This window comes from Ziziphus jujuba, chromosome 6 (assembly GCF_031755915.1).
Source record: "Ziziphus jujuba cultivar Dongzao chromosome 6, ASM3175591v1".
In the NCBI taxonomy this organism is placed as follows: Eukaryota; Viridiplantae; Streptophyta; class Magnoliopsida; order Rosales; family Rhamnaceae; genus Ziziphus; species Ziziphus jujuba.
Window position 1 is genome coordinate 27,784,249 of NC_083384.1, and position 17,259 is coordinate 27,801,507.

General features: G+C 32.2%; 1 protein-coding gene across 1 annotated transcript; it reads right to left on the minus strand.

Moving 5' to 3' along the window:
- On the minus strand, positions 1–2,936 carry LOC107429862 (cytochrome P450 86A22). Its single transcript, XM_016040619.4, has 2 exons — positions 2,458–2,936; positions 1–2,271 (listed from the first exon to the last, which is right to left on the minus strand). The coding sequence occupies exon 2, from the start codon at positions 2,257–2,259 to the stop codon at positions 631–633; it is 1,629 nt and encodes a 542-aa protein (XP_015896105.1). The 5' UTR covers positions 2,260–2,271; positions 2,458–2,936; the 3' UTR covers positions 1–630.
- Positions 2,937–17,259: the final 14,323 nt, after the last annotated feature.

The following is a 17,259-nucleotide window of genomic DNA, read 5'->3' on the forward strand; positions in this document are numbered from 1 at the left end:
TTCATGTATCTATCTATATATGTAACCTCATTCGGCTTTCCATAAAACCATTGGAAACAATGTCATCATTGAATAGTACCAAACTAGACTTTCTAAATGTTTGCTAAGTAGTCAACATGAATTTGCCTTTTTTTTCTTTATTCAACATTATTAAGTAATATTACACATAACTCCCCCAAAAGAAAGAAAATTAAAGAAAAAAAAAAAAAAGGTTGGATATTGGAGATGATGCCTTTTATTTTTTATTTTATTTTTTTCCATAGAGCATCACAAACCCTATATATAATGACCCAAAAACTATCAAGAAATGAGTAGTCTTTGTACCTGTATAGCTATATAAATAGCTACATATAAAGGTGAAAGAGACCTAAACCGGTTCATATATAAAACCTATACCTTAATTAGACCATCCCCAACCCCCGTTGTCCCTCGATTGTGCATGTGAAAGACGCTAATAAACACACCCTACCTTAGTTTTTTTAAGTCCCCACAATATATAAAAAAAGATGAATCATATATAAGAGACACGTATAGTTTTGCAAATAATTAATTGACCCCTTAATCAATTTTATATTTCTTATTAGGCATCGTATTCACACTCAACTTAAAAAGCACCAAACGAAGCCTTAGCTAAGCAACCCCAGCTACCATCTCAACCCCTTCATTAAGGTAAGACTCACCCTGCAGCTTATTCATGCAAATACCTGCCAAGATTGGCTTCAAGTCCCTCGGATGCACATTAACCTTCAGGCCATATTTCATGAACAATGTCAGTGACATCTTCTGCTCCACACGATGACCCGGGGACAGAGTGAGTCGGTGCCTCAACAGCACTGCTGCGGCTATAGACTTCATTTGCAAGTATGCCAAATCTTTGCCTAAGCATATTCTTGGACCTGCATTGAAGGCCACGAATTTGAATGAATCTTGTACCTCAAAATTTTTGCCATCTGGTGATAACCACCTTTCTGGCTTGAATTCTAGAGAATCTTCACCCCAAATGTATTTCATCCGACCGATTGCATATATCGAATAGCTGACCGACGTCCCCGCCGGAACAAATGCACCGCTCGGCAAAACGTCGTCGGAGATTACGTGCTTGGAGTCTTGTGGCACGGAAGGGTACAACCTTAGGGTCTCGGACAACGCTGCCTTAAGGTATACCAATCGGTCAACTTCTTCAAACACAAGTGGATCTTCCACCCACTTCGATGGGTCGTTGCCACGTGTCTCCATTAGGACCGTGCAAAGCTCGCGTAGGATTTTCTCTTCCACCTCCGGATTTTGAATGACCAACCAGAAGAACCAGCTCAGCGCCACCGATGACGTGTCACGTCCAGCAAGGATGAAATTGAGTGCCACGTGTTTTAGGAATGCTTCTGTGTAGGACTCCTTCTTTCTCATGAACCTTGACAGCAAGTCATCGTGTGGGGTCCCACTTCCATCTTTCTGCTGATTCTGCAACTCGAGCTTACGTGTGTTGATTATATTGGACAAGTATGCATCCATGCTTTTAAGGCTACCAGTCAAGCTGACTTCCATTCCAAGCCGAAGCCATTTCCTTAGCTTCCACACCATCTCAGGCAAGATGACTCGCTGCAGAGTGGCTTCCGTGGCTAGGTCAAAAGCCGTTGCGAAGCCGTTCTCGGGAAGCTCCGCAGACAGAGTCTCTGGGTCTTTCCCGAAAGTCAAGCCGCATATGTTATCGAAAGTGAGCCGAAGCAATAGGTCTTGAAGATCCACAGGCTTGGCTTCAAGCTGAGCCGTCTTGAGGATGGGACAGAATCTTAGCTTAATGGCTCTGCTCACCCACCGAGCCATGGCTTGTCTAAGAGTCCTTGTGGTGAATTCCAGTGCGGCAGTTTTACGCTGGAACAACCACGTGGCACCATCAGAGTTAAAGATGCCATCACCGAGCAAATCATGGAACGCAGCTTGCCAAGTGGGACCCTTGGGGTAATTATCGAAGCGGGCCCTCAAGATGTGCTCCACGTTCTTCGGGTCGCACGTGACAGTCACGTGACCTTGTTTCTTGGCCAGGAATGGAACGGCACAGATACAGGTTTGATACGTGCCGCCACACGCACGGAGGTTGTCAGCGATCCAGTCATGCATGCGATTAGCATTCTCTATGAGACCAGGTAGGCTGCCCAATACAGGCCAGACACGTGGACCGGTCATTGATCGCGAGATGAATTTGAACCATATCAAATATACAGTTACAGCTGATAAGATTATGATGGCCATTGATGCTTCCATGTGATCGTGTACCTAACCAACAATAATTTAAAAAAAAAAAAAAAACAAAAAAACAAAAAAAAAGGGAAACTTTCTTAATCAGCAGCTGCAGCCAAGAAAACCCAATTCACCCAAAAATCCAATGATCGCTTCCACCACGTAAAAATAATAAGAAAAGATAATATATATAATAATTTAAAAAAAAAAAAAAATTTCAACCTGCTGATGTTGAAGTTAAGAAGAAGTTGCTCCAGATGAAAATGGGGATTGAGAATAAGAAAAAATGAAGGAAAACCCAGATGAGGAATTCTATGTTTGCATGCAGGGAAATGGTGTTTTGGCTTGCAAACAATGGGGGATTTAGCTGAAAGAGTGTTTGGATGGGTTTTCAATGTGGGAAAATTGAAGAGTAAAAGAAAGAACAAGAAGAAGAAGAAGAAGAAGAGGAGGGAATTAGTTAATGGGTATATGAGAGAAAAAGAGAAGGACAATGAAAATGATGATTTATAATAGAAGGAGAGCAACGAGGGAAAAAGAAGAGGACAATAATCATAAATAAATAGAGGAAAGTCGAGGGAGTAGAATTCCAGCTGTTGGTGTTGAAATTGTTGATTCAAAGAGCTAAGAAAAAATGGTGTAGTGGACTTAAAGTGGCTCTGTCGTTTGTGTCTTTTTCTTTTTTTTTTTTTGGCCTTTTTTCTTTTTTTGTTGGTTTCTTGCTTCACTTGCTTAGCTCAACCTCCTTATAAGAAAAAGAAAAAGAAAAAGAAAAAAGAAAAAATAAATAAATAAATAAATAAATACATCTCCACCATTAATGCCTCAACTGGCAGTTGGACACGATATGAATGCTAAAACTCTCCATTTAATTTATCTCCCGCGTTCGAACCTGGATGAGCAAAAGCCAACCATTCATTAATCAAACACAAACAAGACACCACAAAGTGGAAATTATTGTTATTATTATTATTATTATTATTTTTAACTTTTTTTATGACTTTCTTTTCTGATCAATCTTTCTTTTTCTATTTCTCAACGAAATATGCTCACCTAATTTTGCATGCCAAGCATTCAATGAAGAAGAAGAAGAAGAAGTTAATGATATTAGTTGAGGAAACTACTATATCACCGATCTCCATCTATTATTTACATTTAAAAATGTATATATAAATACAGTTTTAATATATTAAAAAAATTATAAAAATTGACTATAAAAAGGGATATTCAAAATCATTATATTATAAAAATTATACGGATTTAACAATTATAGATATTATCTTTTATAATTTTTTTTCATAAATTTTTATTGTATATATCTATATATATATATAATAAATAATAATAATATGATAAAAAATTTACAAAAAGAGATTACGAAAAATAATATTTATAATTATCAGATTTATATGATTTTTGTAATTTAAAAATTATCAACGACTCTTACACAAACGTTTTCTATAGGTCTATTTACTATATTAAAATTAAAAAATTTTAATATAATAAGGAATCTGATGTGAAGAATATATAATAAGCTATATCATCCATCTTTATAATAATTATTTATGAGTTCATGCGAATATTTTGAGTTGTGGTTTTCCTACTTATGTTTTATTAAATATATATATATATATATATATATATATATATTTAAATTATGTGATATTATTTAAATAATGTGAATTGCCATACATGATATGATTACATCATTACTATAACGTTTTATGAGTTCTTCCTCTTATCATAGCATAATATATGAGACTTGTCAATTTACAACGGGCGATATTAGTGGTATGAATGACTTGATTGAGATATGCCAACGCTAAATGCTTAATAGGTTTTATTATAATTTTCATTATAAATTAAGAGGTAGATTTGAAAAGAACAAATTTGTGTAATATTATATTATTATTTTTATATTATATGGATGAGTGGGTTGATTAGTAGTTTATATATATATATATATATAGTCGGTTTTTATATTGTCTTGCTTAAATCCTTACATTTTTAGCAACAAAAAGAAACAAAACAAAATAAAATCCTTCATTTTTATATGTTTGTTTATTTTTAATTAAATAGGATGAGTTTTTGATCATGTGACTGGTTTTGGGTTCAGTGAGGACCCACCAACATCTAATTTTGGGGCTCTATACCCGCTTTTACGGCGTCGTTATTTATCATGAAACTTGACGGCAAACAGTGCAAGAGAAACTATTTTATACATAGACATGGAGATTTGACGTGCCTATACTTTTTGGCCTTTTGAGGATGCTTTTTCAACGACCATCTTCAGACTATGTTTGGTTATTTCTTGAGTTCAGGTCACCATTATGCATCCCAATCATACATGTAAATATATAAACTTATTTCCAGTTTATCGTAAAATATATGCTTTTGTAGATATCCAAATTTACTAGATAATCTTTTTCTTTTTCTTTTTCTTTTTCTTGATTTTACAGGTTGTGTTTTAAATAATAATAATAATAATAAAATTTAAAACTTCATATAAAAAAAGTGAAATATTCAATTAATTTACCATGTTAGTATGTGGATATCATTTTTTTGTGTTCATATCAATTTCTCTTCCAAACTAAAGAGGAAAATATGATCTTGGAAGATGGATTCTATGTATGTACATATATATATATATATGTATGTACATATTAATAGTCTCTTATACTATCTATCTCTATTATAGTTCTTTAGATTTGCCTAATTCGGTTAGACGTTAATACTTTAAAAGCAAATACAACTACTCGTATCGTAACGTTGAGTATAAAATAAACTGATTATATAATAATAATAATAATAATAGTTGTTCTATTCTCCTATAAATCCTACTAAATTTTAATTGTAGACATGCAACATGGTGACATAGCCCTCCAGGATTATAGGTTGTCCTTTCACATACATTTTTATTTTTTAATTATGCATTAAGGTGAGATCCATTGTCTTGCGAGATGTCTTCCTGAAAAACAAAAGTAATATATATATTATGGAAGAGGATGGAGGATTTTTTTAATAAAATAATGTTATACAAGTTTTTTTTTTGTTTATTATTATTTAAAATATATATATATATATATTTTTACCTTGATATTTCAAATTTATAAGTTTTAAGATATAGAAATGAATGATTTATTATTGAATTAATCTGAATTTATAACATTATACAAATTAAACAACGTAAATTTGCCAAATAAATTTGTAACTTGAAGATAACTTTATGGTGTCTATTATTTTTAGATTATTATAACCTAAATTCGATTTGTCTATTTCAAAGTTAATAATAAAAGAATAAGTAATAGAAAAAAAAGGCAGTAGAAAAGAGATAGAGATTTATCATGCAAATTCCAGCTATATATATTATATATATAAAAATATAGATGGTCTGCATTATGCGTGAGCACCTTCAAAGGGTACACGTGAAAAATGGATATGAGACCCATAAAAAGTATACATTTTTTTATAAAGCTTTGATAGGGCATAAATTAGTGGGAATGTTAACCATCAGCTTAGTTAATTAATTTTAGTTATTCATCCAATATGAAGTACTTTTCTACCAATTAAATTTTTTTAATTACATAATCATGTATATATTTGTGGATATTCTTTTAATTAATGTTTTGTGTATATACCCTTCAAAGTTTTCAGTTTTTTATTTGAATGATCGAAGTAATATTGCTACCACATTATAATTAGAAACCCCTTGTCATGTAATTTCATTTGTTTCCAGTGCCTATTGGACGTATCTATATATCTATGTTTAAGTACATAATATTTATATGTACAACTAGAGTCAGGTTAAAACAATTTTACAATTTAAAAATACATGATCATGCATGTCTGTTTTTTAAATAATAATAATAATAAAGAAAGAAAAGAAAAATAACGTATTCATGTAATTGATTACAACAACGCTATAACTTGACTTGGTGATTATCTAGCTAACTTATTCACTAATTAATAGATGGTTGAAATCATAGTATAGAAGATTGAAAATATTTTCAAAAATTTTGCAAAATTTTCATTTTTCAACACATGAATAAAATATAACTTCCAAACGGAAACATAATATCCAAGAAAATTTATGAATTTCATTATAAATTTTATAAAAATTTTGGTTAAAATATTTATGTCAATTCTTCCTAATTTGATTAAAAAATTCCTAATTTTAATGATTTTTTTTAAATATATATTAAATTTGATTTTTTATTAAAAATTTATAAATATTATTAATATTTAGCAACAGTTTTTGCTTAGATTAATCATATTGATATTTTTTTTTCTTTTTATCTTTTAATTAACTTCAAAAAATTAAGTAAATAAAAATAAAAAATTAATATTTAACAAATAATATTCAAAATTATACCAGATAAGTTTACATATTCTATTGTATTTTTATTAATAATAGTGTATTTATGACTATTAACGTTTATTTTAAATAAAATAATTAAAAAATATAATATTTATTCAATATTTTTTATTATTTTTATGATTAATTTAATAATAAATTGATTAAATAAATTAATTTTCAAATTTTAATAAAATTTTTATTTTTTTAAATAAATTTTTATTAAAATCTATTATTTATATGACTATTTTTTTTTTTTTTTGTTTTATCAATGTTAAATAATTTTTTATATTCTTAATTTTTAATATTCTATATATACTGAAAATTTGAGGGTGAAGAATTCAAAAAGAAAAAACAAAAATAGTAGGTTTCTTATTGATATGGAAATTAACAAAAAATTGTCCTTTAAGAAATAGTCTAATATGAAAGATACTGTTTATTCACGTGAAAGTGCATAGCTCCAATCCTCCAACGGTCCAACCTTTAGGAAAAGAAAAAATTAGCATAATTAAGTTGAATTTGAATGGATATATATATATAAAACGTAAGTTTTACGATTAATTAGTGATTTGGATATATGTAATTAACATACATATTACGTAACTGCTAGCTGACCAATTAATGGTCAAGAGGACTACATGTTATCAAAAAGAAAATGTCAATTTAAGGAAATCTCTCATTTTCATAGCTTCATTAAAATTTTCAAACTTGGTTGAATTTTGTCCAAGTTTGCCCATGAAAGCAAATGAATGTCGGTGGCCAAAAAAAAAAAAAAAAAAAAAATTATTAGACCTCTCTCTGTCTGGAAAAACAAGTGTGGAAAAAGTGAAGCCTATATCATCACGGGCGTTGGGGGTCTGTGCGAATGATGTTGACTCCAAGCTGTTTGTGATACTACAATTTATACATCTGCTTTCTGGTTACTCCTTTCCTTTATTTATATGAGATTCAAAAATGTAATTCTTAGATAATATTCCAAGTTGAATGTGCTTGATGTTCCTCGGTCATATATATATATATATATGTATGTATAATGTATCACATGAATGCATGGTATATACACACACTAGACAAAAGATACATATATGTGTATATCTAAGTTGAATAAACATATTTATATAAGATTTTGACCTAGTAAACAAAATAAAACATCAAAACCATAGTTTTATATATATATATATATATATATATATACATATATAAGATATTGCATGAGTTACGTCAAGAAAAGGTTGCATGATCGTGAAAAAAAAAAGAAAAAAAAGAAAAAAAAAAGAGGATAAATCATTAATCGACAATGAAAGAAATAAATAAACAGCTAATTAAGTACGTTATACAAGTTATGTGCAGAGTAAGTAAAAAGAAATTAGTTTTGCTTATTCACCCTTTATTAATGTGAATTAATCTTTTTTTTTTTAAATAAGAAATATCTTCAAAACTATAATACTTATAACTTTATAAACTAAAAATAATATTTAAAAAAAATTAAAATTGAGAACAAACTATAAATAATATATTATTTAACTTACACGTTTTGTTTTTCTAATTTCTTAAAAAATAAAAAATAAAATAAAATGAAAATAGAAACTGCCTAAAGTAGTAGCCAAATTAAATTAAACACACCAAACATCAACAAATGAAAATTTCAAGAAAAAGAAAACGGTCCCAAAAAATTGATTGGATCCAAAAAGTCTTACGGTGAGGCCTACTGCATGCAAAGATATTAATTAGGTAAAGGGCCGTGCAGCTTCTTCCAGTACCAACCAACCACTACCACCTGCCACGTGTCATTTTGCCTCCTTAATTTCATCCCCACGATCTTCTCTATTTTATTTTATATATACCAAATATTTTCCAATTTACAAATACCAAATTATTTTTATGTCTTATTCATATATTTAAATTATATATCAATTTGTTGATTATTTATACATTGTCATAGCAGTTGTATTCATCAAAGTGTTTATAAAAAAAATATAGTATTTATCATCATTTTAAATATAGACATTTAATCTCTTAACCACCTCATAAAATTATACAAAAATATATTAGATCAATTTTTTTTTTAATTTCTTTTTAATAAAATATAGATCCATACCAATCCAAGATTTAAAGAAATTCAAAGGTTGTGATAAGACATTTTAGTTTATTATTGTTAACTAATAAAGGACTGATTTTATATATATGAACATAAATCATTCATAAAAAAGAATAGCGGTGGTTGGTTTAATTGTATTCCAAATGATATTTGTTTTCTTCCCTACTAAAGAGAAATTAAAAAAAAATAATAAAAAACAAATCATTTTAAGTGGTGCTGGACACAAATTCTACCATGGGTGATTCATGAAAAACTAAAGCAACACATAGATTTTGGAAAACGGAATTCTCTCAGGAAAACCCAAAGTAGAGATACCAATCAAAATCTATATAATTCCTATTTCCTAATATTTCTCTTTTTTGGGTAGAAATTAACAAAACAAGCATTTTTGGAGTGTAGACAAAGCAAAAATTCCACACAAGCTGGACTCAATATTACACACTAAAATCTTTGCATATAAAATAAAAATATAATTTAGATACAAACAGTTTTCATGAGGCTTGACTTTTTGATAGGTTGCTTTAAATACATTATGGTCCCATATCTGCAATCCTAATAATTATTGGATGTAGAAGTTAGTGTACACTTAGCCCTACAAATTAAGGGTACGAGAAAATAGTTAGTTTGACTTTGTTCAGCCTCTGCTCATATTCTATTCTATTCCCAAACCATATTCCTTTGCTCTCCACCTAAATACCAATAATCAATAACCTTCTTTATAAATGGCTTTGCCAATACTGTTCCCAATCTCCATGATCAAGCACATGTTTAGTACAAATGGATATTGGATATTCTAAAATTAGTTTGGCTAAGTTTTTACTTAATTTTCTGAACAAAATGAATAATAGCAATAATACTAATTTACAGAAAAACAAAAAAGCCAATCTTCAAGATTCATGTTCATCAGAAAACTGTTTAGATATCTACATATATATAAATATATATATATATATATATATAAAATACCAACCAATGGAAAATTCTGAAGAATTAAAGAAACGTGTACCGGTTTTCAGAGAATGAAGTGCATTGTTAGGGCATGATGCAGCCTGCAGGTGGATCATTAAATAGTTTTGCTCCCTTTGGAAGACTTATAAAGTAAGACAATATGTACCGTTGCCAGAGCTAAATCAAAACTAATCAGTTGTCTGGCTGCAAGTCTTCCATCTCTTTCATTATTAATTTTTCAGCTACATTTCCTTTCATTTATACATGAGTTGAGTTGATATTAATATTCAATATTTTATTCGGATCAATGTGAACCAACATGTTATATGATAATTTTTTTTCTGCAACATATTACAGGACGTTAATTCGGATGAAATTTTAGACTCAAGGACCTAATTAGACTGTTCATAGATATTTAATTTTAATATTTGAAAAACTATGTCGATACGATCAAGTGTTGATATTTCTATTAATGATCTAGAAGAGTAAGCTATTACCTAAGCACATGCGGTTTCTAACAAAAGGTGAGAACATACATATTCCTGACCCAAAATAATTGTATATTATAAAAGAAGTCGAAAGAAAGAACAATATACATGGTTTTATTTCACTACCTTCTGCAATCACAATTCTTACCAACCCTTGCGCCTTTCAAAAATATCCAATCATGAAATGCCATGTTACCTATTCACAACCTTAGTTACTATCTTCCCAATAACAAATTTTATGTCTTGGTATTGGTTGCAACATAGCTGTCAATTTGTTTAATTGGTCCAGCATGACCAAAAAGCTCCATAGCATAGGCCCTGGCTTGCCCGTGTCCATTCTAGCTGATGATGCTGTCTCTTTCATCTTTCATGCAAACAAAAGAGAAAACAAACCACCATGTCCATAAGATTTTCAGATCTTCAAATGAAGAAAAAGGAAAAAGGGTTTTTTTGGGAAAAATAGCCACTGTTTTTTGAAGAAAATAGCAAAGTTTTTTTTTTTTTTTTTAAAAAAAAAAAACTAGCCAGTTATGGACAAAAAAGTCATTGACTAAATTTAAAATTACAAAATGTTGTTTCTCTCACCCTTCTCTTTTTCTCCCTTCTCCAATAAGCACCGGTTTTCTTTTGAAAAAAACATTTTCACTTTGATATCGATCCCCTTGGCATTTCATCTAGTTTCACTCCTTTTTTCTCACATTGTCTCACCTTCGAAGCTTAAATCAAGTAAAAATTTAGATATGGGCATGTCTTATATTTTCTCCTTGGCAAATGTTATATTTTCTTACTTTCTTTAAGATTTTTTTGATATGGGTATGTAATAAATTAGTTTATAAGCTTTTATATTTACATTTAAAGATACTTAGATGATATATGGTATAAAGATAGTGGAAAAATTGTATGGATATGAAAAATCAAGAAATTTTGTAAAAGCGGAGGAAAATTGGAGAAAAGATGAATTTTCGCCATTTTTCGTCAGTTTGTCAGTTTTTGCTAGTTTTTTTCTACCAGTTTTCTGCTAATTTTCCTCTAGTAGGAAAACGTAATATTTGGCCAAAAAAAAAAAAAAAAACAAAAGCGGTTTTTTTGGAACAGTTAATATGTTTATTCAATATTATTCATATTTTTATATATTTATTAATTTAGTTTAACGTTATTCATTTAATTTTATAGTAAAATGGAAGATGACGATATTGTAATTGCGGTTTTATACAATGGAACATTAGTAGAAAATGATGGTGGTCATTGGGAGTATCAAAATGGTAAAAGTGTAATGGTTTCTGTTGGTAAAAGATGCACAAAATCAAAGTTAGAGGATAAGATTTTCAATTCTATTGAGATAGATCGAAATGAATATTTGCTAGACCGAAATGAATATTTGTTAAAGCTAAAATGGATATATGGACGGTCTGCAGAAATGTAACACCCCGTCCCAAATCACACCAGAATCCGTGCACGTTGACCGAGGTTGACCGTTGACCGAGTGGGTCAAAAGTTGACTTTTTGCTCCAGTTGGAATTTCCAGTTGACCAGGGTACCGTGGCGAAGTGCATGACGCCTTGAGTTCGTAAACTAGCAGCACGTCGAAAACAGAGCTACGGTTTGAAAGTTATGGGCAAAACAAGTTGAAGTGCCAATAGTCCAAAAGGTGCTGGGAGTTGACTTTTTCTTGTTGTGTAATTTTGAGTTGATTCTTGTATGGTTGTAAAGTACTCGTCGATACGAGTTCATAGACTAGCGGCACGCTTAAATCGGATGTTTGGTTAAAAAGTTATGGACGTTTGAAATTCGCCGAATACCGTATTATTTTATTATATCTGGCTTAAGTGCACAGTGAAACGCCATGTGTCAGCTTCTGATTGGTCCACGTGGCATGAACAGTGCCACACAGTGGCTTTTATTGGATAAAATTCTCGGGGAAGAGAGAGAAAGAGAGAGAGGAGAGAGAAGGAGAGAGAGAGAGTCCGACTGGCGCAGGAATTTTTCAAATTTTCCGGCTGAATTACTATACATGCACCGGCCAGCAAGCTTCCCCTCCCCATTTCCGGAAAAACCTCAAATTTTCACGGCGATCGGCCACCGGACGCGCCCGGATCGGACGTTCGAAGATCGGCGGCGAGTTTTTCCCTCCACCGCTGGCCACCGCCAATCGACCCACTTCTGGCCATTTTTCGGCCACACGCGCCTGACACCCATCATCCTCTCCTCAAGTCCGACCGACCCACCAAGTTTCACGGCCATCGGACCACCGACGCGCCGGGATCGGAGCGTTTTCCGGCGAGGGGCCGGAAATCTTCAAACCGTGATTTCTCCGCTGTCCGGCCTCCGTTTGCCTCACCGCCGGTCCCGTTGGGTTGCTCTCCCCATGATCTACAAGTCTACAAAAAATCACAGCCAATGGCCACCGCACGTGCCGCCGCCGGAGACGGTTGCCGGTGACCGGGGCGGCTCGCCGGAAAGTACTGTTCCGGCGAGTATCCAGTTTCCCAGCCGGCTCCAGTCCACTGTGTTCGACCTCCTGAACCCGAATCCGGCATCCGTTTCCACCAATTCGCGACGGTTTGGGAGAATTGTGGAGCCGAAACCCAAAAAATTTTCCGGCGAAATTCCGACCCCGTCGGGTCCAATCATCGGAAATTAACACCGAATCTGTGATCACCATCACTCGAGCTTCGATTTGGTATATAATTCGTAAATTTTAGATATCGTTTGGTGTTCGCTCCCTAGGTACCCATTTGGGAATTTATCCGAATAAAATATTAATATTTGTGGTTTGGTGTACTGTGTATGTTTTAGGTGCACGTGCGAGTAGCGGAGTCGATCCTACGGAGGATCTTGATTGAGATACGTGCATAAGGTGAGTGACCCACCTTTGAATAAATTTTGGGAATTTAATTGGCGAATATTATGTGTGATTTAAATATTTGGAATTTAATTTCTTAAATTGGTTTAATTTTCTCTTTACTTAATTATTCAATAAATTAATTTCCTTTAAATTAAAATTGTCGGATGCTTGACTTATTATATTCTATTTGATATTTAGTGAATTAATTGATGTCTTGGTTTTCGGGAAATACGAACAAAGGGTTTTGTGAAAAGGTTTTTAAAGGGAAACTTTTCCAACTGAGAGAATTGTAAGGGTTTTGAGAGAAATTATTATTTCCAAATAATTATTATTTATCTACTTATTACCGTGGTATTATATTGTTTAGTAGATAGGGTCACTCACTGAGATGATTAGCATCTCACACTCTTAAATTCCGTTCCCCTAGGTCCAGGTTGGAGACGTTGATTGTCCGGGGCTCTCAGTTCGTTGCCGAAGGTTCAAGAAGTTTTTCTTCCCTTTTTCCTCTCGAACTTGTATTGCTTCTTTATCTGCCATTTTATAAATTCCACATTTATTGTATAATGCTCTGTATACTGTATTGGACGTATAGTTGTTCTTTATTTATGCACTGAGTTGCTGCTGTTGTTATTTGAAGTGCTGAAATTTGTGGAACCATTTGTAGTTTCGTGGGAGGAATAAAGGGATGAGTATAGAAGTGTGTTTTCAGTGCAGGTAATTTGTGGTAAGTCCTACCCTTAGGGGAGGTGCTGCCGGATTTTCCGTTGGAAGATTCGGTGGTATTTCCCTGGGATCAGGGCTTGTCTAGGGTTCCGGGGAAGAAATTCTAGACGGGTCCTGACAGGAAAAGTTGGATCTTACAGAAATATGCAATGATAGGGATGTGAAATGCTTTCTTCAAGAAGTGAGGAATGGAGGGATGATAATGATGCGACTTCCATTGTATGTTGAGGTGATTTCAAAAGTTGAACATGTATCTAGAAATGTTCATAAAACAACCTTTGCTTCAGATAGTAGGAGTAATCTTCATTTTTTTGCTTGCCCTCTAATTGGTGTCCGCAACAAACGTAACTTACAAAATAAACTGAATATCTATTACATGCATGAAAATAAAGGGTTTAAAGTGACAAGGTCAACTACATAACGATATGAGGTTATATGTTTGGAAAATACTTGTAAATGGCGACTACGTGCAACCAAATTTAAAAATGGAGAAATATTTGTTGTGAGAATTTTTGATAATGTACACAGTTGCTCGTTAAATATCGTGCATCGAGAACATAAGCAGGCGAGTAGCCGAGTTATCGAACAATGTATCAAATATAAATATGAAGGGATTGCACGTGTTTACAAACCCAAAGAAATTTAACATGATTTTCTGCAAAAATATAAAGTGAATATAAGCTACAACAAAGCATGGAGAGGTAAAGGGTATGCACTTAACAGTTAGGGGATCTCCAGAGGAGAATTTTGCTAACTTGCTTGCCTATTGTTATGAGTTAATGTCGAAGAATCCTGTGACTCTTACACGTATCAAAACAAATGAAAATAACAATTTTGTATATTTCTTTATGGCGATTGGAGCATGTATTAGAGGATTTATATCCTACATAAAACCTATGTTGGCTATTGATGCGACTATTTTGAAAGGAAAATACAAAGTGTACAACTATATTGCATCAGGCATAGATTGCAATAAGCAAATATAGCTTTTGGCTTTCGGCGTTGGAGATAGAGAGAACGAGTAAACATATACATGGTTTTTCCAAAACCTCAAGGATGCCATTGGAGATTTTCCAGATTTGGTGTTTGTGAGTTATAGACACCCCGCTATTGAAAAAACAATACGCAAAGTTTTTTTCAGTGCCTACCATAGGCTGTGCACGTACCACATAAGCAGAAATATTAAAGCAAATGGACATGCGAAAGATGAAACAATAATACAATATTTCATGCTCGCAGCTAATGCATATTTTGTTGAAGATTTTGAGTTTTATATGAGGCAAATTGAGGCAAAAGACAGTAGGGCTACCCAGTATATCTGATTATGTAACCCTACAAGGTGGACACGTTCTCTTCTCCATATAGAAAGTACACTATCATGATTACCACTATTTCAGAAAGCCTGAATAGTATTTTGCTAGATGCTAGAGAGATGCCAATAGTAGCATTAATTAAGGTGGGCACGTTCTCTTCTCCATATAGAAGGTACACTATCATGACCACCAATATTGCAGAAAACTTGAATGGTATTTTGCTAGATGCTAGAGAGATGCCAATAGTACCATTAATTGAGCACATACGTGATCGACTGCAAATATGGTTTTATGAGCGACAAACTGCAGGTGTAAAATTGACGAAATCTGTGAATGACCATATAAAAGAGCAACTCAAACTCCGCAATTTGGAAAACTACATGTGAAGGTCGTTAATATGCATGAGTTTCTTATGGAAGGTGGGAGTTTGAGAGGCACAATTAACTTCTAATAAAAAACATGCTTATGCAAAGTTTTCGATCTTGATCAATATCCATGTAATCATTGTATTGCTGCTTACAGAGAACGCAAAATTACTCCTTATGGCATGTGTTCTCACTACTATACTGCGAATGCATATCGTACAGCTTATGTTGAGTCCATTTATCCTGTGTTAGATGAAACACAGTGGCATGCTCTGGATGACGTGTCAAATCGTATTATTTTTCCACTGAGATGAACACGTAGGCGAGCCGGTAGGCCGAGAATGCAATGCATATCATTTCAAGGTGAAAATGTTATTGGACGTAGATGTTGGACATTATAGACAGAGATATACGAATCCATTGTCTTATGGTTTGAATTAGAAAGTTTTAATTTAGTGTTATGGTTTAATATCTTTTGATAATTATTTCATATCTTGGATATTATATTTTCTACTCGATGGTTATAATGTATTTATGTTGTGACAATGATATAGTACGTATTTAGCAATTTTTTTTTAAAGTATTTAATCCTAAATGAAAAGAAGCATTCTGTAGTTGATTTTGAATCTTTAGTTTATATCTCATTTTATGAAATGTCCAAATGATTTTGAAAAGAAAAATAAATATATATCATTTTTTTCTTTTCTTTCAATTGGTTATTGATTTTAAAAGTCAATACATTTTTTGTTAAATCCATCTTCATCTTATATAATATTTGTCTTCACTCTTAATTTTTTTACCCCAATATTAATTTAAATAATCTATTAGAAATTTATTTTCCAAGTGGAGGAAATTAGTTTCCGATAGGAGCAAATATTTTCTGACATTTTCCAATAGGAGAAAATGTTTTCCGATAGGAGGAAAATTATCCAGGAGCTTGAATTGAGCTGCATATAAGGGGTTTGTGCAAATTGGAATTCTAATAAACATGTCACATTTTGTAGACAGTTAATTAGATATCTTTTACATGAAAATCCATTATTATCTTTGATAAATAAACATCAAAATAATCCATCATTACCTTTAAATTTAAATCCATTGGACTTCCATTCACTAGGTTCATAACGTAGTTTGTCTCCACTCTCCTTTTTTTCACCTCAATATTAATTTACTCATCTATTGGAACTTGATTTTCCAACTGGAGAAAATTAGTTTTCGACAGGAGGAAAATGTTTTTGATGGGAGGAAAATGTTTCCGCTTGGAGAAAAAATTTTCGACCAGCAGAAAAATTTACAGAAGCTGTAATTGAACTAGATGTAAGAGATTTGTGCCTAATGGAATTCTAATAAATAAACATGACACATTTTCTATAAGATAAATTAGTTTTCCTTACCTTAAAACACATCATTATCTATACATAAGAGCAAACTAACAATTGACTTCAACATCATATAAAAATTTCCTTATAGTTGGCAAAGATATCTCCATACCAAGCAGAATCCGGCAGAGCAAATTTCAACCTATACCATGTATTGTCCTATATCCAATCTGCTTTCCTACTTCTATTCCTTGATTGGCCAAACCAAATTAGTGATAAAGCCTAGCCCTTGGGCCACCATGATCCTAATTATATAAGAATCCAATATTCAAACATGTCAAATCAATATCCAATATCAATAATTACATAGTATTAGCATCCAGTATCAACCATAATATCCAACATCACAAGCGGTATAACATATATAATAAATTTTCAAAACCACACATCCAGAAATCATCATATGCAATAAATGGGCAAAAATAACATGTTTAAAATGTTCAATTTATATATCCAAAAAAATTATAAATCTTAGATTTCGCAAAAATCAAGTAAAATACTGAGAGTACCA